Source organism: Ptychodera flava, chromosome 5, assembly GCF_041260155.1.
Source record: "Ptychodera flava strain L36383 chromosome 5, AS_Pfla_20210202, whole genome shotgun sequence".
Lineage (NCBI taxonomy): Eukaryota > Metazoa > Hemichordata > Enteropneusta > Ptychoderidae > Ptychodera > Ptychodera flava.
The window spans coordinates 38,713,110-38,739,951 of NC_091932.1; the positions used below are offsets into that span (position 1 = coordinate 38,713,110).

Here is a 26,842-nt window from a genome sequence, read left to right on the forward strand (position 1 = left end):
TATCATTTCTGCGTCCCAGTTTTATTGTGTGCTTTATACTCCTTACATTATACATTATTTTTTATCAGGTTTTTGTACAAATCCATGTTGGCTGTCAATGGAAGCTTTCGAGCAATGTTGACGCAAAGTGAAGTACAAATGTGAGGTATTAAACAGAATGTGTCCGGAATGTTACATTGTAGTCCAACAATTATTAGAGCATTTGTGGGAAGTCATAAGCAACCCTGCTGACTCATGCATGCATCCATACGCATCAAGGCTTGTTAGGATTTAAAATACTTTATTGCATAGTAAATTTTTATCTCAGATACACTGTCACTGATTATTGAAATGACAGGGAAAAAATGACATTCAGCCAGATACCTATTGTACAAGATAGAGATGTAGAGAATTGGAACTACAATAAAATTATTTTGGTTTGTCATCTTTTTATCCCAAGGCTGATAAATGTAAAATCTCAATAAATTGAAATCCCTGATGTAAACCCTAAAAAAGGCAATAATGTGTTTTTATTGCTGTTACAATACCTGTGGCATTTTACCCTTTCACCTCCAAATTGTAAAATAACCCTATTGTTTTCTAGGGTAATGTTTGTCTTTGCATTTGGTAACAGGGGGGTTCAAGTGTCAAATCCCACCATTGCTGGAGTTCGGCATGGCCTCAGTGTCCTGTTGGGAAAAGCTGGAAATATCAATTTTGAAATGGGATTGATCGGGTTTCACTGAGGCATACCGTTTCTACCAGTAATGGAAGAGTGGCCAACACTACGAATTGGAACAGCAACTTGTTGAAACAATATGTTGAAAGAAAATACAAGACAGAATGAGAATCCCTGTTTGAATCTAAAAAAATAACATCTGTCATTTCATTGGCTGACATTGTGACAGAATCTGAAATTATTGTCCTTATCCGAGATCAATGACTGCAGTAAATGTTTTACTACAATACTGATTGAATCAGTGAATTTTCTAATCCTCCTTGCTCTTTGCTTCTTCAATTAATCTGTGTGATTTTAAAGTGATGCTTTCAAAGACCATAAACACTACACTTGGCACAAGGAATAGCACGGAAAGTGTCGCAAACATGAACATGGAAGGTGACTTAAACAGACACTTAACTACAGCACAATTTAAGTTCCATTAATCTGTCCATCACATTTCCGAAAAAAAAATGTCCTTACACATATTACAAAGGGAAATCAACTGCTGTTTCTGAAAGGAATTGTTGGCATGAAGTTATTTCTTGTCAAACTCATTAGCAGCATATAGGTCAAGGGTCAATTACAGGTCACTTGAGGCCACATTATGTAAAGAGTACAACTTGGTTACAAGACAATAAGAAATATTAGAATTGTTGCTTTTCTTGTTACATGTCTGAGTTACACCACTTAGTAAAAGAGTGTAAAATCATCTCATGAATACAGGTTAGTCAGACACACTTGAAGTTTTCTGATACAAAAACTTGCTTTTCAATCAGAAAATGTTCCAGTGTCTGGCCCTCTCAGTCAATACAGAGCAAAATGATATTTTCACATCAGAAAAGATTTTCACGTAACGAATTGTGTACAGCTGACGCACAGACATATCTATGGATGAATAAAGTGACTCACAGAGTCAAACTTCGGCATCTTGGGGGACGTACAGAATGGTCAGATCAATTGACCATTATCAATGATGACCCCAATATGACCTTACATCCTGGTATTTTGGCGTGCAGAGTTCAAGATGCAATTTCTCACCAGAAAAATACAAAGTTTTGCATGAGAAACTGCATGGGCAACACCATGCAGTGAATAAGATTGGTTGTTGCAGATTTTGATAAAATCCACGGTGACCATGGAAACATTAGGATGTAAGATATAATATGAGAATGGTCAATGGCATCCAATTTCATTATGTAGAAGAAGAAAAGTCGACATTACATCATCAACCCCATTTTCTGATTTTCAATGAATAAACTAAATTTAAGGATCAAAACTGCATAACATCACATAGCATACTTAAAATACTGAAATTGTTTAAATGGCAGCCATTCAAATAATGAATGATACTTTGGCATATCTCATCTTTAAATAAACCTGAAGCTAATTCTAAAAGTTGCATAATATTTTCCACATTACAGTTCTCTGATTTTGTGTGTCGACTTTGTTGCAAACATGAAGTGATGTGTACATGCTTCTTTGCGTATGCCTACATGATTCTACAGAACAATGACATGATTCTATGTTATAATCACATGATTCTTTGTCACAACCACATGATCCTGTCATAACCAAATGATTCTGTTACAACGACATAATGCTATGTTCTAACCACATGATGCTATGTTATAGTACATTGTGTGATTCCATGTTACAACCACATAATCACATGATTATATGATGCAACCACATAACATGACTCCATAATTTTACATTAAGACTGCACTCTTCCTTGTGATGAGCATACATGCCTTGATTAGTGTTCACTTTACGAAAAGAAAAGCACACAGGTGAATTTGAAAAAAAGAAAGATTTTGTAAATCTCCACTGTTGGTGGCAGCTGTTGCCGAGTGGATCAGTGAACGCAGAGACTATTGAAGCTTACACTGTTATTTCAAATTAAAAATCTTCAGTGTATATTCTAGAATTGCCGACAATTCTAAATATTCTCCTAAACATAAAATAAATGCAATTTTTTCTCTAAAATTACGTAAAATATGTTGTACAATAAAAGCAGAATGAAATTTACATCATTTCTTCTCAAGGCCTTTGTTGATTATTACCTGTCTCAAGAAATACACAGACATTCTTTCTGTATACAAATAAAGTTTCCAACACCTGTCATCATTTAAAAGAAATGTTTCCCTCAGAAATGAAAGGTATGCAGCCAAAAGAAACGTTAGAAGTATCTAAAAATTTTCAAAAAAGGTCAATGAAATGAAAGAGACTGAACAGATGAGAAATTAAAATGAAATATATCACTCCCTTTTTTCATAAATATTTTTAACCTACAGTAATGATCAATATTACACGATAAACTTATTTGCTGGATTTGGTCTCAAACATGACAAACTGAGGAAAAAATTGTCACTTGTTAACTTAAGTAAATACACCCATAATTTAATTTAATTTAAATTTGAAAGTTTGGCAAAAAAAAATTCTGACAAAGTTATTTGATAAACATAGTGGCACGTTTCTATAATAGATGCAGTGAAAATCTACATCTAAATGTCATTTTTGGCACAAGCGAGAGTTTTGGAATATTTTTCCTGTGTTTACTATTTTCAATTTTGCATGTGTCTGCAGTTTTTTCTGTAAAAAAGCAATAATATAACAACTAGTATATTATTTATGATAACCAGCTGCATACATAAAGCTTGCACCAGGAAGTTTATTTTTCTGTCGAGATATGTTGCTCAACATTTATTTTATACAAGTTGTTTTGACACATTGACTTATTTGGAAAGAGACCCTTTCAAAAATGCTTAAAAAGAAACATTTTTCATCTTTTGTGCATCAATGCTGGTGAACTTTATTTTGACATCTGTGTATATCTGATCAAATTACTACTAGATATGCAGATGCATTCCTATTATAACTGTCGCTTAAAAAGTGACTATTGCTACTTTGTAAGTTGTCTACGTTGAGTTGATATACAGCTGTATAAGCCATTGAATGAATGTCAATGACACAGTCACTCATTGATATGAAATCAATGACACCAATCATTACCAATGATTTGTCATTAAAAGATAGAGCATAGATAGCTGCTGCTAATAGTATTACCAGCTGTCATTGATTCATTTACTGACAATATCATGACTGACTCTGGCTGACTTTGACCAGTAATCATTGATAAGTCATCACTGATAGCAGTCACTGACAAGCTGTTGACCACTCGACTTAGTCGACTTGGAATCACGCTGTAATTCACTGAACAACCTGCTGACACAGACCAGTCATTGATGAGATGCCATTGATGACAATCACTGACCAAACTTCATTCAATGACAAAGGCCAGGGATCATTGATCAATGATCAGTGGGTGGGAATCACTAACCAACTTTTTTGATAAATGATACTCACTTGCTATGGACATTCATTCATGGGGAAATCGAATATACCTATACAGTTAATTCTAATCTAGGGACACATCGTACTTCTGTGTAATAACCAATAATCTGCTGAGGAAGTATGTCTGATAACCCAGAGCCTTCATATACTGTAAGGGCCATTTCACAAACTAATGCATGAGCACACACATATATCCACTGGGATAGAGCTTTTGACCCTGTACACAAAGACTGAAGTTCTCTCAGAGAAGATATTGTCAGATACTGAAATGGGCATAGCTGTGATTTTTTGATCAGGCAAAATAATATATAAAACTACTTGTGCTGTAAAAATTTTATCTTATGCAAAATATTGAATCCACTGTATGCTTCAGCAGCAGTAAATGCACTCTGAATAGCGCCCTCTTGTGGCAGATATGGCCTACTTTTTTCGCTCAGCATCACTTCTATGCAAATCTCCACTTATTACTAAGTTGAGTCAGATATGTCAGCTGCACACGTATCCACTTTGCTTTTCTTTCAGAAAGTTTTGTCAGTTATCTAAAACTTCTAATGACATTCCCTTGACATCCAAGATAAAAATGTACAGAGTAGAAAAAGTAATCATAACTTTCCCACATTTACAGAATAAAATTTGACATCCATCTAAAATAATTCACAAACATGACATCTTTCCATGTAGTTTACATCTCACAATTGTCTTTTTTCAAATATTGAAAAATAACTGAAATGCAAAGTTCAATAACGTTGAACTAACAAGAAAAATGTCCATACATCTGGACATGATTGGAGCATAGAAGTTAAAATTTGCATATCACTGAGTCAGCTGATGCAGAATGGTAACCATGGCGACTGAGGCAAGCCTGTAAAGTCTTTAGAATAATCCTTGTGAACCACAAACATAGTTTAGAGTTTCTTGTTTTGAATTCATAATTCTATGTACATCGGTAACACAAATGTGAAAGTCTTGGAAGATCTATTGCTTTGCTGGCGAGATTGCTGCCACAGTTGGTTGATATTTCCTGCATCCATTGTACCAGCTAGGTGCTGTCAGGACTGTACATGATATGATCCTGTCTTGTGCATGAATTCTGATACACACATCGCCACTCTTCAACCCTTTCCATCGCCAAGGCACTGGTACAGTCCTATTGTTCACCAGGGTGCCACTGGACCCATTACACTAGGTAGTAGGGGTGATGGAAGGCTGGGTACTGAGGAATCTTTGTATGATATGATTGATGGAGGTTTCAGGCACTTTCAGGTTTCCAGAGTATTTCATTTCATGCACACGTTGATTTGATGTACTCCCTGAATTACTGCTGATATCACAACATGTCTGTGTGTTCATGCGTCTCCGAGAGATATGCATAACCAAGAGTTGTTTACCCCTGAATATTGATCTTTATCAGATCAAGAAAAACCAAAATAAAAATATATATATTCCTGATATTCCTTGGAAGACACCACTTTTTACAAAGGGATGGTAGGGTGTGCGACTGTTGCATTAGTCCAACAGGGTAGTCAGAATCCTTTCAAAGGGTCCGGGCCCAGTCATTGCAGGTAGACTCTTCGAGAAATTCCCTGAAGTCTCAAGTTTACAAAAATATCTCCAGGTGATTAAGGACATATATTCAGCTATCTTCTTGGTTTTGTTTTGTTCACTTTTTTCTTCAAAAATATATATTAATCTTCAAAATTCCCTGGTGGTATCGTCCACATCCTAGGTTTGATAATTTTCCAACAGAAGGATGTAGCCATCAGAATTCAAAGTCATCCTGGGGTACATAGGAGAATCCCATGAATGCATTATCTGCTTCCTGTACACTGGCACTGATGGCACTGGGATCCAGCGATTTACCAACAGATCCTGGAACTGGCTCCCGGACAAACTCTGGATCAAAGTGTTTCAGATCCATATGACCAGTCTACAAAGAAATAAGACAATGGTAATTTGAATAAAATTTTGTACATATGTACCCTCAACTGCATAACATTTCTGAGTTTCTGTTGAAATTTCCATACGTCAGGATTACAACCTACTAGTTAATATTCATTACAGGCAGAATCCACAGCACGGACAGATATTTCAAAAAGAGTGGGTACTGCATTGACATGAACATAAAGGTCAGTTTTGTCTACTCACATGTTGCACAAAATATAATTCATAAATCTCTATTCAAGCACCAAGGTTAAAGCTTAACTCACCACATTTGGGTTATACGGAGGCGATATTCGTCTCGCTTCAAGTTCATCCCAGTTAATTGACCCGAAAAAGGGATGTGTTTTGATGTCTATAAAGTCGCCTTCACCTGCTCCTAGACGATTTTGACGTTCTTTTTGAAGAAGCTGAAAGAAAAGCAAACATTCTCATCAAGTAAACTCTAGCAGATGTTGATTGACAGGAAGATGACCTCAGTTTGTTACAATTCTTTTTTATTTACGCCACATGTTGATGGGTAAATATTTGGCAGGATTGACAATGACTGGGCCTACATTGAAAAGTGTTACAGATCAACATAATACTAGGGGGTTAAGTTGTTTCAAAGAACTATGAAGGCCCCCTAAGAAATCCCTGTTTCATGATTGGGCCTAGTACTTTCAGGTGCACAAAAACAACAAACAAAATCACAACCAACAAAACAAAGAACAAAGCACCAAAACTTAGCATTGATTTTATGTCATTTATGATCTAAATTAAGTAATTAGCACAACACAATATGGTCACTTACTCCGTCTAGGATACTCCTGGCAGCTTGAGAGATGTTGGTTCTGAGACGCAGTGGCTTATACAAAATATTGTCATACATTTCTGCTGTATCCCGACTGTAAAATGGAGGCTACAATGAACAGAAACAACACCATAACTGAGTACCATTGTCCATTGATAATATTCTCAGTCGATTTTAAATAAACCCTCAGAAAATTGTGCTACTGTTGAATGTGAACTTTACATTGCTCATATTCTACGAGAAAGAAATCTGACAGTTTTGTGTGCTGCATGCTGAGATAATCATTGGTGATGTCACTCACAGAATTCTTTAAAAGCTTTGTCGATGTATAAAAACAATGACAGGTTGGCAACATGTACACAAGAATACCAAAAATTTTGCTCAAATTTTTAATGTTAAACAGAATCCAGGGAATCTTGTGGTCATATCTTCAGGTCTGCAGTTTTATCATTGCAGAATGTTATCGACTGAATGATATTTATGTTCTGAAAATTCTTGTAAGTCTCTGCTGACCTGCAACTTGCTAGAGGAAGTAAATGTTTTGACCATTTCATTTTTGTGACAATCAAAACCTTTAATTTCCATCAGAGTTAACATCGAGAATGGCAGCCATTTTGAATTCAACTATTCAAAGTCCGGCTATTTTTTAACCATTGATCATTTAGTTTTTTTCATGACAAAAAGTTATTGAACAAGTCATCGTTGATGACACAGTCCCCGCTTGTCCATTTTGTTGTAATCTTTGGTGTCTAGGTAGCTGTGGTCTAGGTAGCTGTGGAATGACATTGATGCAACGGGTGCATCAGGCCTGTGACTTGCATAATAAAGTAATCTGAGGAACGTTCAATAAATGACTCATCTCTGCCGGTAATGACCACTGAGAAGGAACTTTTGATTACATCACACATAACGATGCCCTCACTGCCTCTAGTGTCATGACGGCACATACTATACACATGGTTTGGTGGAATTTTCAAAATGGTATGGGATCGGGTATGTTGTTGTAATCAGCCGTTTCGGATCATATAATGAAACAAATTAATGTGCACAAGAATGCAGCCATAGTATTTTATCTTCGTATCACGTTTGAACAAAATCAGTCCATCGAGGGACAGTGACCTATGTTTATGTTTCAAAGACATAAAAAAATCACACCAAAATTGAAATCAAATGGCTGTCTATTGACCATATGGATCATAGCACAAAATTAGTAGACATGCATATGTATGCCATAGTACTTTATCTTTGTACCAAGTCTCAACAACATTGGTTAAGGAATATTTGCATATGATTAAGCCTCAAAGACATGAAAAAATCCAAAAATGACCATCTGGCAGCGATATCGGAAAAAAATGACAATCTGGCAGCCATATTGGAACATGTCACGAAGTAAATTGACATGTATATGTATGCCATAGTGCTTGATCTTTGTGCCAAGTTTGGACAAAATGGGTGTAATGACCTTTGAATTACGCTTCAAGACATGCAAAATTCCAACAAAATGGCAGTTCTGCAGCCATATTGGATCCTATCGCAAGGTTAATTGATACATGCATATGTATGCCATAGTGCTTTGCCTTTGTGCCAAGTTTGAACAAAATCGGTTCAAGGATGTTTGAGTTATTGGTTCAAAGACATGAAAAAATCGCAACAAAATGGCCGCCTCACGCCCATATTGGATCGTATTGCAATATAATTCAACATGCATATGTAGGCCATAGTGTTATGCCTTTGTGCCAAGTTTGAACAGAATCGGTTCAAGGATGTTTGAGTTATGGTTCAAAGACACGAAAAATCACAAACAAAATGGCCGCCTCGCGGCCATATTGGATTGTATCGGGATATAATTTGACATGCATATGTAGGCCATAGTGTTATGCCTTTGTGCCAAGTTTGAACAGAATCTGTTCAAGGATGTCTGAGTTATGGTCCAAAGACATGAAAAATCGCAACAAAATGGCCGCCTCGCGCCCATATTGGATCGTATCACAAAATAAATCGATGTGCATCTGTAGGTCATAGTGCTATGCCTTTGTGCCAAGTTTGAACAAAATTGGTTCAGCAGTGTCTGAGAAACTGTTGATGACGGACGGACGGACGGACGGACGGACGGACGCACAGACGGGACCCAATCTATAAGTCCCCGCCGGACTTCGTCCGCGGGACTAAAAATACAGCACTGATGATCTGTGGAATCCTAATATCAGAGCTGTCACTACTTACCAGTCCATACATCATTTCATAAAGCACAGCGCCGAGACACCACCAATCCACTGATCTGTCATACTGCTGTTTGCGAATAACCTCTGGTGCTAGGTACTGATAAGAAAAACAAAAAAGACAATAAACTCATGTAAATATGACAGAGGGCAAACTGACTGTCCAAGATAGCTAGGCACATTCTGGAAAAGACAGACATGCCGATATCACAAACACTGGTATACTTCTACTGCCTTGGGACTCAGAACTGCATATGTATTTATTGAGAACTAAAATTGTGTGAAAGTGTGGGTACTAATTCACAGACAGTTACTGACTCGCCGAAAGGGCTGCATCACAGAGTCCATGACGACTTTGGCCATGTTACAGAATGTCAGTCAAACACCAAACAAAAGACCAGAGACACACAATGTCTGCTACTACATGATACATGTAAAAGGACGAATGCACCAAGTACCAGTGGCTCATAAAAATGTTCTGAACATAGAAAATCACCATATGCGTTTTGAGTTAACTATCACTGAATAATGTTGTACACTAATTGATGAAAATTAGTCATCAAAAGTTTACATGTAACACACAGAACATGAATACTAGTAAATGGGAAGAATTGAGATTAATGGACACAAAGAGTGTTAGTCACCTAATCTGGGTTGTCAGAGTTTGGGTATGGTAGATTGCGTGGGTAGAGATCCCCTGGGACAACCTGTTCTGTTTGGATTATCGAAATGTTTGTGTTGACTAATCCTCTTAGCACAGGGATTTGTAAATGCCACGAAAAAGATCAATGACCCCCATATTTTGGTATTCAATGAATAATAAATCATGATTTCATAAAATCATGAAGTAGTGTACACGTTTTTTGTTGCTTGCAGCCATCTTGCCTCAGGAGCCTAGTACTAAAAGCCACCTATTCATATACGGTACGTATACTGAGCGTGCCACACCCAGTCCATGTGTACCTCACATCTTACATTGTATAGTCTAATTTCCACTTGAGATCCAGAAGTACAGAACTGAGTACAGAAATGAATAAATTCTAAACTACCGGTACTAGCTGTAAACGTTACAGCCTATTACTAAAAGCCACCTATTCATATATGGTACTTATACCGAGCGTACCACACCCAGTCCATGTGTACCTCACATCTTACATGTATAGTCTAATTTCCACTTGAGATCCAGAAGTACAGAACTGAGTACAGAAATGAATAAATTCTAAACTACTAGCTGTAATGTTACATAAAAATTCTACCTCAGGCGTGCCGCAGAATGTCCCCGTTGTTCCAGTTGCTGTAATATTTTCTTTGCACAGCCCAAAATCTGTCAGGACGACGTGACCTTTGGCATCCAGTAAGATGTTCTCTGGTTTCAAATCTCTGGAATTCCAAAAAAACCAGAATGACATAATCACAACTATCAACAGAAATATTACATTCAATATTGCGATACATATGTATTCACTCTTTCTCAATGGAAAGCTTACACTTAGAGAAGGGTGTCCACACATATGTGACTTGATGAAAACAGCTTTGTCAATGAATTTATGGAATAATCCAATTGCTACCTAGACTACAGACACTGTGCCAACAAAACTAGCTTTCTTCAGCCCAGTTCCTCCTATTAGTGCAAGATGCGAGGTATAATGATATTAAATATGCAGATTACATTAATGAGCATTGTTTCGGTATTAAAATTCTATGCTAATGACCCTTAATCAATGTGGAATATTCATGTACCTTGCATTGTATACAGTTCCTCTACACAGCCTCATTTGATAATAACATACAACATACAATAACATATACAATAAGAAGACAACAGAATACAGGGCCAATACATTCAAAGTCTCTCAAAAGTCAAGGACTTTTTGAGGTCCAAAATACCATTTTCCAGAGATCGTTTTTACAATTCATCATTTTCACAAATCCCCTTACATGCCATTTTTACAATATTATCACCAATATTTTCTGAGTTTTTGAAAATTGTTGATTGCTTACAGGACTTGATTTCCTTTTTAAGAACTTTCCAGCTGGTTTAAGGACTTTCCAGGGACACAAAATCCTGGATTCCTGTCTATGATGTATTCCTTGCATGAAGATGTATCAGTCTACACATTAATTTCAGTCTCAGAGCATGATAAGGCAGCAACCTACCTATAGATTATATTGAGTGAGTGTAGATAGCCCAGTGCACTGGCTATCTCTGCTGAATAGAACCGTGCTCTCTGCTCGGAGAAACACCGTTCTCTCTGTAAATGGAAAAACAACTCTCCTCCATTGACGTAGTCCAACACAAAGTAGAGTTTATCCGGCGTCTGAAAGGAATAATGCAGTCCCACTAGGAATGGATGTTTGACGTTTTTCAGAAGGACGTTGCGTTCTGCCATGATATGTTTCACCTGTACCAAACAAGGAAGAAATTCAATTAGTCTTTTCCAAATAGCCACTCAAATGTGACAACAATGAAAGTCAGATCGGAGGAAGAAACAGAAATAAACATAGAAATATTTTGATGGTATTGCAGTGATGGTACTTAGAAGAATTATAACTACCAGTCATGGCCATCTTTTATCCCCCTCCCTCCCCTTCCGGAGATTATTCAAAATCAAATAGAATTTAAAATTGAGAGACACATTACAAAAATTTGTGATACAGTTTGAGAAGTTAATGATATACTTGAGCTCTAAAACTGGGGAAAAAAAATTGTGAAATACAAACAGTTGAATGCCTTGCAGGATCCTGACATGTGAGGGCAGCGTCACTGTAGGCTGTTTGAAGATCTGATATCACAGTTTTACAGGGACAACACAGAGTTTGCCTGTGTAGAAAATTTCAATGTGTGGTGTTTTCAAATGGAAAACCAGCATGCACACCACAGTCCTTTGGTGCTAGGGTCTCTGTAAATATACCCTAGCAACACTAGGATACCAGGGTGATGATAGAATTCTGCGGAAGAGATGGATTCTTCCACAGCAGAAAAGGTTGCTCAAAGTTAAAAAGATGTTACTTACTTCATTGCGTTTCATGATTGCTTGTTTTTGCAGAACTTTGATTGCATAGACTCTGCCCTCTGTCTTGTGTTTGGCCAGCAACACTTTACCAAAGCTACCCTTGCCGATGACCTTCAGGAAATCAAACTCACCCGGTCGGACTCTGTAATACAACCAAGGAAAATTATAACTTTACTTCTGAACACTTTTGATAGCATCTAAAAGCAAAGTTCTCCATAACTCTAATAATTTACAAGATCACAATCACTACATTGAGAAGCCCTTAAAAGTATTCTTGTACGTTCTATGATCTAAACTATCATAGTCAGTCCTGTGTGTTGAAGTTTCCTGAGTAATAAAATTTACATGATGAATGTGAACGTAGGAGATGCTAGGAAGTCATGAACTTGATTCAATATCATCTTATCCCTGTCATCCAAATATTTTGATCTTAAAAGTAGAATGTTCCTTCGGGATAGAAATTTGGACTTTCGAGTTTTACCATGCTTGTTTGGCCTATTACCGTATACGGTACCTGTGGAGGCTCATTTTTGGAGGTAAATAAAAATTCCTTATGAGACAAATAAAAATTTCACTGGATTATTTTTCCATAAAAATAAAATTTTTAATATTTCCGTGTAGAGTTAACAAAGGGATGGCAGCCATTTTAAATCTGACATATTGGTAAATTTCAGGTAATTGTTTCTCCAGAACCAAATTTTGCACAGTGACCCCCAATTTTTAAGAATTGATTTTGAAAAGGAATGGTTAAGTTTCGTACAGGAAGTTTGAGCGAAAGTTTAAGTCTTTTGATATCGAGGTGCATACTACCTTTACTGACCTTCTCTGAATAGGTTGCCACTGTATAGAGAGATGAGGAGATGAGGTGAATATGGTGAAAGCAATAAATGTTAATAATGACTTACTGTGCTTTTTCAGTTCCTCCTAGATTAATAAGGTTATTGTCAGCATTATTGTCTGTGTCATCCAGAGTACTTTCATCGGAATCAGTGGAGACATTCCGAGGGTTGTCCAGCAACAAGAACTCTCTGACGTCAGGACTGAAAAAGCAGGAATTTGGAAATTGGTAATATTTTGAGACCACAGAAAATTATTATCATACGGTTTTACATTTTCCCCTCTATTTTTTTTGAGGAGATACAACAGATTTGAACTTCACTGATGGCTAATCTTGATAATATATTTCAAAAGAACATTTTTAATTCCATTAAGCACTTGGAAGTTCTTTTACCTTTAACAATATACTAAAAGCTTTTTGAACATTTCCTTAACTAAAATAATTCAAACACTTTGAAAATTTGATTATCACTATCTTTCCTCTCTTTTTGTGAATACAAATCGGGTACAACACTGACAGTCAATTTCAAAGTATTGTGACACAAAACTCAACTTTTGGCCCTAAGGTCTGAACTGTGTGACTGATATTAGCTCATTGTGCCACAGGTAAAGTCCTACACCTGAATTTTTCATTAATTTTACCCCAGAAAAAAATCTGTTGAACTACAGACTCACTGTTCTAAAACCTTTGGATGGTTCAGCATTCTGCGTATAAAGTCGTCAAGTCCTTCTCGTCTCTGTCGTATAAATTCTGGATCAAAATTATTGCCAAAAATCTTCTTTCCAGGCAGTTTGATGTTGATTTCTGGGTGTTGTTTCTTCAGCTGAGTTCAAAAGTTAATAAAGAGTACTCACAATGACTGTAGGTTTGTTACTGAATGAAGTTGCAACTGCATGACGGTTGGTACAATCTGGGGAAATTTGGACAAACTTTACCTCTTTTGCAGTATCTGGATTGCGGGGACCGTAGGATTCACTGATACATGTATGCTATGGTTTCAATCATAACATTGATAGAAAACAGGGTAGAATTTTTGTCATTCTTGTTAGACTTATTTCCAAATATCTTGTCTTCAGTAAGACCTAAGTTTAAACTCTTACATTCAAATGTAAGTTGTATTATTGATGGCTAGACTGTCAACATTGCATGGACCCATTTTTTTTCATTTTTTTAAATTCATCATCTTGACAATTTGTGCCAGTTTTACATTGGACAGATGGAAAATAATATGTGGCTTCCTCAAGATTTATCAATTTACAGCCATCATAATACATACAATCAGCTTCGAACTTTCATAAGTACACAATGTCAGCATGTTGGTACATGACTTTAATGAACAATACAGATGTCTGGTGCAATTTTCTAAATGGTTTTTCATTTACACTAGCGTGACTGTGATATAAGATAATTTGCAACATTAAGCAGAAATTTGAAATCTAACTTTCCGCTGTTTACAGAACACATTTACTGTCCCGTACTATTATGTAAGACTCACCGCTTCATTAAGTCGATGGAATTCATTGTATCTACGGAAGATGAACCAGCTTTTTCCTCCCCTGTTTACAACAACTTTATAAACCTATGAAAGAGAATCAGATAAAAATATTTATCAGAGAAAGAGCAACATGTCATGAGAAGATTCCACTTTATTGAATGAACAATGCTGATTAAAATGTTCTCTGTTGTTCACTCAGCAGTCAAATTTTCCTCTTTTAATGTGGATCTCTGTCCATTGATTGTGACGGTTTTCCTGAATAATTGCCAAAACACCTTCAATGATATCAGTTATTAGCTTTGCATATGATTTGAGTTATGCATATTGGATTTTATTTGATTTCAGATACAGTCTGCTTGACTAGGGCACAGAGTTGAACACCTTCAAATCCCTGTACAAAGGTTAAATGTCACAATTAACAGCAATAGATCTACTCCTCTTTTCTTTGCTGCAGAAATGACTCGGATGTCACAAAAATATTGGTGAAAGGGGTGCATAAATGGACACTGGTGGGCACTGATAACTATCCTGTATGTCTGTCAAGTTCTATTTTTTTCAAACCAATGGCACGTGAACAGAACGTGTAATTATGGACCAAAGGTCTATGGTGTGACAAGGGGGTGACACTGCTTATTTGACATTTGAAAGGTCACTGGGGTCAAATCCCTCCTACAAAATAACAGCTTACAGCCCAAAAAAGACTAAAAAGAAGAAAAGGCTGATACAGTGTTACAAATATCAAATATACAGAATATGTACATAATTATTGCTCAAAGTATCCATCGAACTTCTAGTACCCTCTACAGCCTACTGTGGACTGTATAACTTTACTATGTTGAACAGCAGGTTTGTCAAATGTACGGTATTCTTTTACTGTTGCTGTTTTTGATACGATTGCAAATCAAAATGTTAATTAAAAGTCCTTACACTTTTTCTGAGGCTTTGTTCAATTCAGATTCACTGTAATGACTACCGTTAATCCCAGTAAAAATTACATTGGAATTTTGGTCTTCATATTCTGGTTTATATAATATGATATTGACATTTTAAAATGATCAGTTTTATTTAAACTGAAAAAGAAGATATCTGTAGGCAGAGAGTATAACAAGATTACTAGCGATACCAGAATCCTGAGCAACAGACGTAACAAAAAAGTAATGTATACAATGCATGGTTACATTTTTATCTATACTTAGTGTGTTGGTTTCTGATAAATGTTGACATTTGCATAAAAGGTATTGACTTCAATAAAATTTCAGGAAAACTGAAATCTTGTTAAGTATTTACAAAATACTTGCCCTTGACCATTTTCCTTATTTTTACAAGTTTGTACTGAATCTGTTTGTTATGTAACAGAAAATTGAAGTTTCTTCTCTGAAATTGGTACTTTTTGAAACAGCACTGACAGCAATCATAGATTGTGACCAAATGTACATAGTATAATATTTGTGGCAGAGCCTGCTGACGACAGAAATCAAGAAAAATATGTCTATTTTATGTTTTTGTCTGTGGTGCAGCTGTGTTCACAGTCCTTTTGGTTTCCATGGCAGCATTGGTGGTATCGGAGTATCCTTTACATTTTGGATACATGTGTGTAATTTCCAAAAGTTTTTTAATAGAATATATCTCGGGGAAAGATGTTTGGACTCTCAAATTTTTACAATATTACTTTGATCTACCACTTGTAGGGGATCATTTTGAAGCTCACAGAATGAATAAAAGTTTTCACTGGCTAATTTTTGTATTTTTCCCCATAAAGGTAACATAGGAATGGCGGCCATTTTGAATTCCAAATGTCACTAGAATTCAGGTACTTTCTCTTGCACCAAATTGTGCATGGTAGCCCCTTCAGTTTGTTCTTGATTTTGAAAAGTTATAATATAATTGAAAGTTTCATTATACAAAGTTTGAGCAAAAGTTTCAACTTTTTCAATTTGAAGCCCATACTACTTTGAAGACAAATATCACTTGTAATGTTAGGTATTAATGATAAAGTTATAATATCTTTGAAATCAGACAAACTCAGTAGCGTTATACAGGTATATGATATTTTCAGGGTAAATTAAAATGAACATTCAAAGTGTTGACAACTTACTGTATACTTCTTGCTTTTTTCATAGGTTTCCTCAGTGCCTGGTATGGTTACGCTTGTTATTGTGTCAGCCATCTTGTCTCACGATCGTTTTTCTATTGTCTGTCCGTTTTTATTTGTCTGTTGACGTATCACATGATACCGGAAAATACTTCTCAGCTGTCAAATTTTTTTGGTGTGAAGTGGCTTTGTCAGAATTTGGACTTGGCCTGGCTCATTCTACCATAGTCACCGTCTGTCTGCAAGAGAACAGCAACCATCAGAATCATTCACCAGCTCATAAAGGAGAATTCCCTATCCTGCTCTTTCCGTTTTTTATATCTTTGTTTAGAAGAGACAAAGCAATCATATTTTGATATTTTTGCATCATATGGTAAGCGTTTTCCTGATATCTGACTCACAAACATATGATAGACTGATTGGCAAATGACGTGCACTGACATATGTGTATGAGCATATCATGTAAATATTACGGTGACATACCCATAATTTTTATTGTAATATCAGACATACGTCATCAAAATACCTTTACATGATAAATTTCAGAGAGATAAGTTGCAGAACAGGACTGATATGCCTGACTATGTGTGATTGGTTGACAAAATAAAAGAAATTACTTCTCAAATGAAACAAAACTGTCAAGAGATGGAAACTTTGTCCCTCCACCCCTTTCATCTGCATGGTTTGGCCCGATCCCATTGTTCACTATGGTTGCTACAAAGGGAATTGGGAATGAAAAGGTTAACTGGATAAATACACATCAAATTATATGGAAAATGATACTGTAAAATTATGGTCTCTGACAAAAAGAAAATGAAAGCAACGGCATACTTGTAATATTACATATAATAAATATTACATATAAAGATTGGAGGTACATGAAACAAGCTGTTACTGCCAGAGAACTAAGAATTGGAAATTTTGTCACAGATGGTCTTGCTCTTGTAAAAAGGAAAGGTTTGTTCATAAATTCTGGATTATGTTACAAGGTGGAGAATGAACCCATTCTGTAACCATGGGTTGAAAATACATTTCCATAGAATTGAAAAAAACTTTGAAAATTGCCTACACGCAAATTTCTACATGTATTTGTTGACAATTAAGTCTTTGAACTGAATAGAATTGAATTAATTTGAATAGAACAGAATTGAATAGTTGTACACATGAAATAGTTGAATTGTCATCCACTGGAAGATGTACAAATATATTCAACTGTCACATTACTATGAATGGATCCCGGCAAAACAGTTTTCCATATGTTACATATGTGAAACTTTATTAACACACAGTGGTGGCCACTTTAAATACACTCTTGTGAGTTTCTGTCTTTCAGGAGGGGCATTATTTAATTTCAGTATTTAAATTTACTGTTTGTCAGCGATGTGGTTACAGAATTATATTGGTATAAGTCTGCGGAATGTATGTAGGCTAGTGTTCGATGGCACACATGGTCAGTTTTACCAAGCTGACCACAATGTGTCCACTGTGAGATAGGCGATAGCTTTATTGATTCAGTTTACAGTGTTCAAACTTTTGAAATGGTGCAATTCATGTCAGTGTTGCTATGGAAACTGGAAATGAAGTCCAGCGTTTGTGGACACCACTGCCGGTAATGTCACCTGAGGACAGGCTGAGGTCAATATTCAAATCACCAAGTTCAGCGTGTACTCTTTACATGTGAAAGATACAACGTGACAATGTCAATGTCAGTCTGACATTGGGGTTCTTTTTGAAGTCTTGCAAAACTTCCATTCTTTTACAATTTCCTTTCTCTTTATGGTTTGACCTATTATATTCAGTGATGGGGAAGAATCTAAATATACCAATGTGGGGGTGACAGAGTTGGATATGTGATGTGTTGGCAACATTCCATATGTCAGCAACCGATGGTATGTTACCTTTGTGATATAAGCCGTCACTGATCTATACGAAAGTTGCTACGATAAAACATAGCGGCTATTAGAATATACAACCTTTGCCATCAAAGGCAAAGCTCATTACCACGTATCTGTAACCCTTATCCTATCAGGTCCATCACCCCTCCATCTGCCAAGTCAGCAAAATGCAGTATTGAGTCAAAATCTTCATGTCCTGTCACTAATACTTGCCATGTTAAATTATAAGTCAGTCTATGTTTTGAGAGACCTTTGAATACCACTGTTACAATGCAACGTATTTGGCATCTTGTGCCTCACTGGTTTCACCCAACTTGACATGATTGGGACACATGAACCTTGCAGGATATAAAGGTCACATTTGACTATGAATACAGTTGAAAAGATGTATAAAAAGGCAGCAACACTTTATCTTTTTCAGGTTCAAATGGAAATTTCAAGTCAGCAAAGACCATTTGTGCCTGACCATACCAAACATATTATAACTGAAGTCCTGCACTTGAAACTGAGTGACTACTTACATTTGTTGATCAATGATACTGTTACAAAGAGATGAAGCCAATTTTTTCAATATCGAAGACCGATGTCTCATGAATGTGAATTGGTCACATCGAATAACTGCCAGTGTCTAAATTTGGATATGATCCACGCATAATGACAGGGCCATATATCTGATATTCCATACATCAATCATACCAGCAGAGTTCAGTTCAATGTACTTCAAGATTTTCTTCTGTTTTTATCATTTTTGATCAAAGACTATTGCAGTTTTCACTGATATTTTGTTACTTCCAGCAATTTTAATGCCAAATGATGGTAAATATGCCAAAAAACTTAGAAACCTATGTATCAACTTATTAATATTCTTCTATTACTTCAAAAGAACAGCCATATTTTACTGAAAAGAAAAATAGTGCAGAAAGCAGCTAGCATGTATGTTGCTAGCCATGTGTTGTAACTATTAAGTCACCGTTAAATTCAGAGCATACCCTATTATGAAGTTTTTGCTAGGATAGACATTTAAGACTAAGTCTTCTGATTGTACTTGTAGGCTGGTTTTTGTCATTTTAGTGAGTCACTCTATTTACAGGGGTGTGTCATAAATAATATCAAAGTAACCAAGCACTCTTATCTCAAAGTAAACATACAACAGACAGTTTGCTAAAATTAACCATTTGCTGATGACATCTTTATGAAAAGAAATAATTTTCACTCTATCGAGGACTCTTTTTAGGACAGACATTCCAGTGGTATTCACTATGGTTACAAAGTTCATAATTCTGGTACAAGGTTCAGAGAACAACACATGTCAGTTGAAATGGGTCACTTGAAGTCCAAACTTATCATATATGATCTCCCAGTAACCACAAAACCCAAATGCAGTATCACCCCTTTGATCCATATTCCCCCCAATACAAGGTTCACTATGCCCCAGACAACAATAGGATTATTCCAACTTTTCATAGTAGAAGGGGGAGGGGGTTTGAGATGTTATTTGTTGTACAGATCACCACAACACACAACCGTTACTTGTTCAACCAAGTTAAATTTTACAGAATAACCTCCATGTGTGTACCCATTTGGGTTAGCAACTGTTCTGAGTGGAACTGCGTCAATGCAGGCAGCTTGGCATGCCAGTGCACTGTCGGTTCCGGAAATATTTACAATGCTGTCTGTCGTAGCTACTAATATCACATAAACAAACCGAACACCTGTACACCTACACACACAATATTTGAAACAACACCCGTAATCAATTGGAGCAAGTTTCAACATGACGCAGTGCAGGCAAGAAATATCAAATCACAAATTTGGAGAAATTTTTGACTCCGCAATTCAGGAGAGAATTACTCACAGTTGTTGAAATAGTATTTGGTGATCAAGTTCCTGCTGCTGTCACCAGTCAGTGAAGTGATATGATATCTCAGTGTTCAGCTCGCACAGTAGTAGGGTTTGTGTAAATAGATACTCCGCCTGAAATCCATACCAATGGAATGCCATACCACAGAGCTATAGCATGTCTGACTACTTCATTGAGGGTAAAGCCGGTTCATAACCTTGAAGGGGAGTTGGGGGGATACAGAAAACTGGAAAGAGTATACTGGCTTTGTAAACAAATCAATTCACAGAAAACAAACTACTTCTTCATTTCTGATATCAAACCCACTTTGGTCTAGGAAGTTTCTAGCAGGTTTTTGTCCCTTTTTCAGTGTTTTTGCTAATGCCTTTGGAAGACAGGTAGATGGTTTGGAAAACCCTGTACCAGCCCTGTTGTCCCCTGATCTGATTGCCTTGATATCCTAATTTGAAGGGGAAAACCCTTGACTCGACTGGGGGAATCCCAGTAAAATGGGAAGAATTTACCATGGAGCTATAACCCTGGGAAAAGACTTTCTCTGGACACATTTTCTTCCTGTAATCTAATGTTTCCAATATACGTGCAATTTTTATTTACTTTCTGCAAATACTTGAACACTTGCCAGCAGAATAGTCTATGCCTTTGCCTTCAGTGATGGGTGCAGTGATCAAATCTCTTTCCAGCCCTGCCTGTTCAAAATGGCCTGTAATGGCAGTGTTGTACACAAATCTTTTGGATACATTTAAATTTTCAACTAATAGATGCTCATATGTTTCCAAAATGAGGAAATCTTTATGCCGCTTTATTACATAAAATCTCTAAATTCGTGTATTTTATTCATAAGTTTATAGAAGCCAGGTAATAATCAAGATAAGATATAGGCTAGATAATTTTAAGCAGCACAGACCATACGGTGAAAATAAACTTTTCTACAGTTCAAAAATATGTGTGGTATGTTGATGGTGCCCACATGAAGAATAGGTCTGTATTTTGAATACTTAAAAACCTAACCTGACCCAGATATGGTGTCTCATGTTGACAATACCGATAGAGTATCAATAAAATGCAGAGTTCAACCGGTACTTCTTTGTGTTTTTGAATTCACAATGGATGAGACTAGCCTAGGTCACACAGACAGAAAAGCTGCTATGTCCACTATGACGCTGCATCTTTTCTTATAGACCTTGGTGACGACCAGGCGACAAATTGTTACAATTGTAAGTGGCAACAATGCCGGGGACTGCACACAGTGAATTGTTGGAAGGGTTGTGATAGCTCATTAGTTTGCCATTGAGTTCACACACGTAATCTGGAAGGTCAGACAGTGGAATTAGCCACTGGAGGCAGCCAGAAATATGCAAAACTTGTCCATGCAAACTGTCTCAATGTTATGACATAGAACTGTCTGACCTCCAGTACATTTGGAGGTCGCAGACACCCCAGGTTGCCATATCATTGGCGAAAAATATCCATTGTATTGAAATGCATGACCATTGTATTGAAATGCAAGACGGATCAAGGTGACCGTGGTATATTTTCCTCTACAGTCTGGTACAACATCACTGAAGTTGGATAGTCATATTGGGTGTCAACAGCTACAACAGCTGTAATTTTATCAACATAGAGAGATTTGGTCAGTGTTAATACTGTTGGCTTCAGAGGGATATCTTATGTACTATTTGGAATCTTAACCCTTTAAATGCTATTTCACAATTTTATGATTTTTTTGTATAATTTTTTTTATAATTTTGGTCCAAATGAGCATAAATTTTCATTAGCTACAGTTTTTGATCAAAACTTTTCAGAAAATCAGAAAAAAATTGACAGGATTATAATTTACAACAGCAACAAAAACTGACTTTGGTACTCAAAGGGTGAAACAAACTTCAGCAGTCTGATTATTTGAAAGACACTGCGGAACATTATTTCTGAAGAGCAAATTCTACAAATCTTGCAATATATATTATTTCTATAGAGCTTTAAAGATTGATAATTTTGAACAAACTTGATGAGCGAAGGATTCAAATAACACTTGGGCTAGCCATCAAGTCACTCTATACATGTAATCAATAGGTGTGCAAAATTCAAAATGTATGAATGTTTATGAAAAAAACATGTCCTGACTACGCCTGTTGATAATCTACTCCAATAGCTTGCAACATTTATTCCTTGTGTGTCTATTCAATGACACTTTTGCTGTTGTTATATCATTTCCCAATTAACTTCCAAATAAATTAGCAGAAGTGAAAAATTTCCTGGTAGCACAGTCATTACAAACAGGATAAGTATTACATATTTCGGTTATTTTTAGATTAGCAATAAAACTGGCTAAATTTAAGCTGAGAAAAAATTGGCATTAGTCAAAAAAAGCAACTGGGGGCAGTCGTGACATTCAATGTTTTGTTTTGTTTTGACTGGTGTGGAGGTGTTTCTGCTTAAACAAAATATAGCCAGCAGACAACCACTTCCTCCTTACATGTCAAAGTTGACATTGCTCTATTTCAAGACAGAGAGAAATAAATTCCATTACAGCCATGGTAAAATCGTTATCAGTATACAAACAACATAACTGAGCCGTCGGATGTTTTTCCTGATAAATTTTGTTCTAATTCACACATATTTGTTGGTACAGTGTGTGTTGTTTGTGAGAGGAATGGTATTCCGACAACCTTCTAAGTTGTATACCTACATTACCATGGGAGAGATTAGCCATGTATTGTACACAGACCTTGAACACATTATTTGTAGAAATATGCAAATCAACTACATACCCACTTTTGAATCTACATTTCAATTATTTTCTTCATTTGATGTTAAGTCTTCTTTATACCACTGCAATCCGTATGCTTAGTCTTTGCCCCTCAGAAGTCTGCTGTTTACTTCACTAGTACTGTATATACATACTTGTAAATGACATAAAAATGTTGATGACATAATTTCTCAGATCTGACAGCTACTGGTACGCTGAACTATTTTGCATGTCGCGCTTGCACGCGCTTGAGTTGGCAGCACAAAGACTGACCTCTCATCCTATTGAAGTCACCAGAATAACATACATGTAGATATTAATCTTGCACACGGCACAAAAATCACTGCATTCATGTGAAAAGATGGAGACTTGGTCAGCATTCACAAAAGTGCAATTGTTTTACCAGGATTTTGCTGAAAGACTTGTCAAAGATTTGGGAAGTAAAACTAAATGACCACTACCATTGTCGCCGATAGAAACAGAAAATGAAAACAAAATGATTTCTGACTCACAACCACGCTGAAGTCTCAATAAAATTTGAATTCATGATGTGTACCACAGTCATTGTTACCTGACCACAATGATAAAGCAAATACTGATAATTTTTGTTTGTTTGTATTATTGAAATCATCACAAAGGGTAACATGTTTCTGGTCACTACCATGGAAACTTCTTTGCACTGCACTACAGAAACTTCAGAGAAAGTAGTTTGTGTGTAACCATATACTCTCTGTAAGTTTAACCAGCAGGTGTGCCTGCTGAGTAACAATCACAAGTTGTTGTTATGATGTATAGCTTATTGACGTACTCACGAGACACAGACTTTTTTTGACTTCGAAATCCTCTGAGTCACAGCACATGAACAGTTCAGTCTGTGAACTGACAAATTTATGCGTGTGGTCAATGCTTACTCTGGATAACAATGACAATAGACAGAAAACAATGAGAGACTCAGAGAGTTGGCTCTGACATGTTCTGGACTATGGACTTTCCCTGCCCACTTGTATAAGGCTGGAATCAGCTGATGTCTGATAAGGAAACAGCCGATCACAGCCTTCATGTGTTTGCATAACTCTAACATGCACATACACAAAACAATACACCAGAATTTCACCAATTTTAAATTTTCAGGAATTTAAGCACTTCCGTTTTTTTAAAGTAACAGCGTCTGAAAATGCTCATCTTTTAAAGGTTTGTCCCTCTTTTAGTGTCAGTTACCCCCTCCCCCTTATCACTGAAAACACAGTTGGACAAAGTACATTGGTCACCAGGATGGGACTTGCAAATTATTTGTTCTGTTCAAACTTCATAGGTCACTGAAGTTTGACACAGTGGGTAAAAATCTTCGAGTGCTGAACTGAATCCTGAACTACTCACATTTCAAAAGAGACCGTTACTGTGTCACAGCCAGGCTTGCCAGATATTTGAAAGTCTTTCCTCCTCATAGTCACACAGTTCTGTAAAATCTGCAATGGCCGTACCAAATAACACAGTGGAATTTCACTGACACACTTTTTCTGTGTCTTGAAATCAGAGGATTTGAACAAAAGCATTTGTTGGAAATGGAATGTGAAGGTACAGCAAATACTTTCAGCTACTTCTTTTATAATGTAATATTTCATGTGTGTGCTTGCATTTTGATTAGATAGGTCACAGTAAATGGACTCCTTTAGATCGTAAGGTGATTGGTACCTTTGGTCCTGTCCTGGGAAGACCATCCATCATGCTTTATGGATGTGTCGTGTAAGTATCTCACAGGCAATAAATCAAGTTTGAGGGCTTTTTGAGGAGTACAGTCTGGTGCTAATGATGTATTGTGAAAAAGTGACAAAATTATCCTCATTTAGTAGAGAAATGGGAGTATCATTTGCTTTGAAGGAAAAGTTTGGAAACTAATGTGGGCATGTGTGAGCACAAACCAGCCATTCATTCAAATGTTGTTCATATCTAACATAAAATGTCAGAATGTATAAAGTATGCCGGACGGTTCTGTAATCTTGAAGGCTGACATGTCATGTCACTGCGCTTCAAGGCATTGTCCACCGACCATAACTGCAACACTTTCATAACAATTGAACTCATCTCATTGTGTCCTACGGACAGTGAGTTCAACGATCTAGGCCACTGCTATAATAATGTACTTGTAACGAGCCAGCACATGAAAGCTTGTCATTCTGAAGTCAAATACCAGCATATTTCTGGCTTCCTTCTGGTGGTTCAACCATGAAAGGTGTATACTTTGGAGGGTATTTGTATGGTTAATGGTAACATTAATTGTTGGCTACCATTAACAGTGAAATGATTGAGAGTGAGTTGAAAGCCAGTACTCATAATTTGAAAGAATGACACCGTCAGAAATGTTTTCCTCTCCTGCAACGACAAATGACATAAAAATTCTATCACAAATGTTGTATCGGAATGACTAGCTTTCCTGTGATACTGAATTTGCAAGAGAATGAGAATGTAAAACTGTACATATATCACACATATTTAGCAGCGACATTGAGCCGTTGTTGTCAGCGGATCTGCATATTTAAAACAACCATTGATACAATTTGCATAATGTATTAAATACCAGAGTATTGTACCAGATTACAAGAATACTGCACTTCTACTTATGTGAGAATGCAGGGAAAAAGTAAGACAATTCAAAAATGTAATAATCAGAGAAAATATTAGAACATAATACATGACAGCTATTATCTTTATGGAAATCAACAACAAACAAAATGACCATGTTTATTTGAAAAACTAAATCTATGTTTACTATAAAGAAAGTCAAATTGGTAACTTTCTATTTAATTTTGAGATTTATTGAAGACACTCTAGTGGATGTACCAAACACAAACCCCATTATCGGCATTGCTGATCACACAGGGGTAGGCAACCATCTTGCAGTTCTGAACAAAAATTTTCAAAAAAAACACTACCACATTTGTCCACAAAATTTGTCTATGTCTTCATTGAAATATCACTGGATATCAGTTCTTACAACTTACAAATTGAACGTTCAGATTCCCTACAAGTCAGTTATTATTCACACTGAATAACACCATAGTTGTGATTATTGGGGGGCTTCTTGGGCACAGTCAGCAGGTAGGATGGCCCTCATTGTGCGCCTAGCAAACAGCAACTGGTAAGAAAGCACAACAATCACGGCAGAATTACAGAATGGATCTTGCTACTATCGCTATTATAACAGTAATTGAATTGTCAGTGACATATAGTTCAGATAGAGGGCACTGACACGGTCACACATCAACGACCACTTACTCCTCTTTTAATAGCTTCCAGTGACGTCACCACAGATGTAATAACAACAGCAGGGTATGCAATGTGTCTCATTTACAATGGTAAAATGATTGATCGATGTTCACTCAATATGTTATGTGAGCTGTGGAATCCAATTTGCGTAAACCATATCAACAGTGGAAGGTTGTCTATTCAACTGGAACCACCCAAGGTTACATTTTATCATGTCAAGACCGTCATCAGGTTGACCTTAGACTTAGGGGAGCGAATAACTGAGTTGTGACGTTATGGCATCACAACACGTTTCAGATAAAACTGTATTATTACCATATAGCTAAGTAGAAATTATAAAGATGGACTACTGGACAGAAATATTGTCACTTTATATTTGTAAAAGAGAAGTAGTCCAGATTTACAATGTCACTATCTGGATGACAGACAACTTTCACAAATGTAGTATATTACTTCAATCACAATATGAACAAATGATATCTGAAAATGTTTGTACGTTCAAAGGTTTCTTCATCCCCCACTCTCCCCCCCCCAACAAAAAAATATGTTGCTGTCGAAAATGCCCGAAAGTCCACCGTATTGTGTAATTTCAAACCCTTTTACTAGGCTTTACTAGAAATCGGGGCACAATCA

The 26,842-nt window shown here is 36.5% G+C and overlaps 1 protein-coding gene across 7 annotated transcripts in view; it reads right to left on the minus strand.

The window, feature by feature from the left end:
* Positions 1-260: 260 nt before the first annotated feature.
* Positions 261-26,842, minus strand: part of LOC139133860 (serine/threonine-protein kinase Sgk3-like) — a 56,885-nt gene continuing 30,303 nt past the window's right edge. For 4 of the 7 annotated variants that reach the window (XM_070700627.1, XM_070700626.1, XM_070700625.1 and 1 more), the window contains 11 exons: positions 16,447-16,682; positions 14,352-14,435; positions 13,531-13,679; positions 12,924-13,058; positions 12,019-12,160; positions 11,162-11,406; positions 10,261-10,384; positions 9,009-9,104; positions 6,786-6,893; positions 6,262-6,402; positions 261-5,981 (listed from right to left, as the gene is read on the minus strand). In XM_070700627.1, the coding sequence (XP_070556728.1) occupies positions 5,814-5,981; positions 6,262-6,402; positions 6,786-6,893; positions 9,009-9,104; positions 10,261-10,384; positions 11,162-11,406; positions 12,019-12,160; positions 12,924-13,058; positions 13,531-13,679; positions 14,352-14,435; positions 16,447-16,518 (1,464 nt within the window). In that variant the 5' untranslated portion in view covers positions 16,519-16,682 and the 3' untranslated portion in view covers positions 261-5,813. Of the gene's footprint in view, positions 5,982-6,261; positions 6,403-6,785; positions 6,894-9,008; positions 9,105-10,260; positions 10,385-11,161; positions 11,407-12,018; positions 12,161-12,923; positions 13,059-13,530; positions 13,680-14,351; positions 14,436-16,446; positions 16,683-20,193; positions 20,410-22,967; positions 23,100-26,842 lie in introns of those variants that run through there. The other 3 variants (XM_070700624.1, XM_070700623.1, XM_070700628.1) reach the window with 3 other exon arrangements.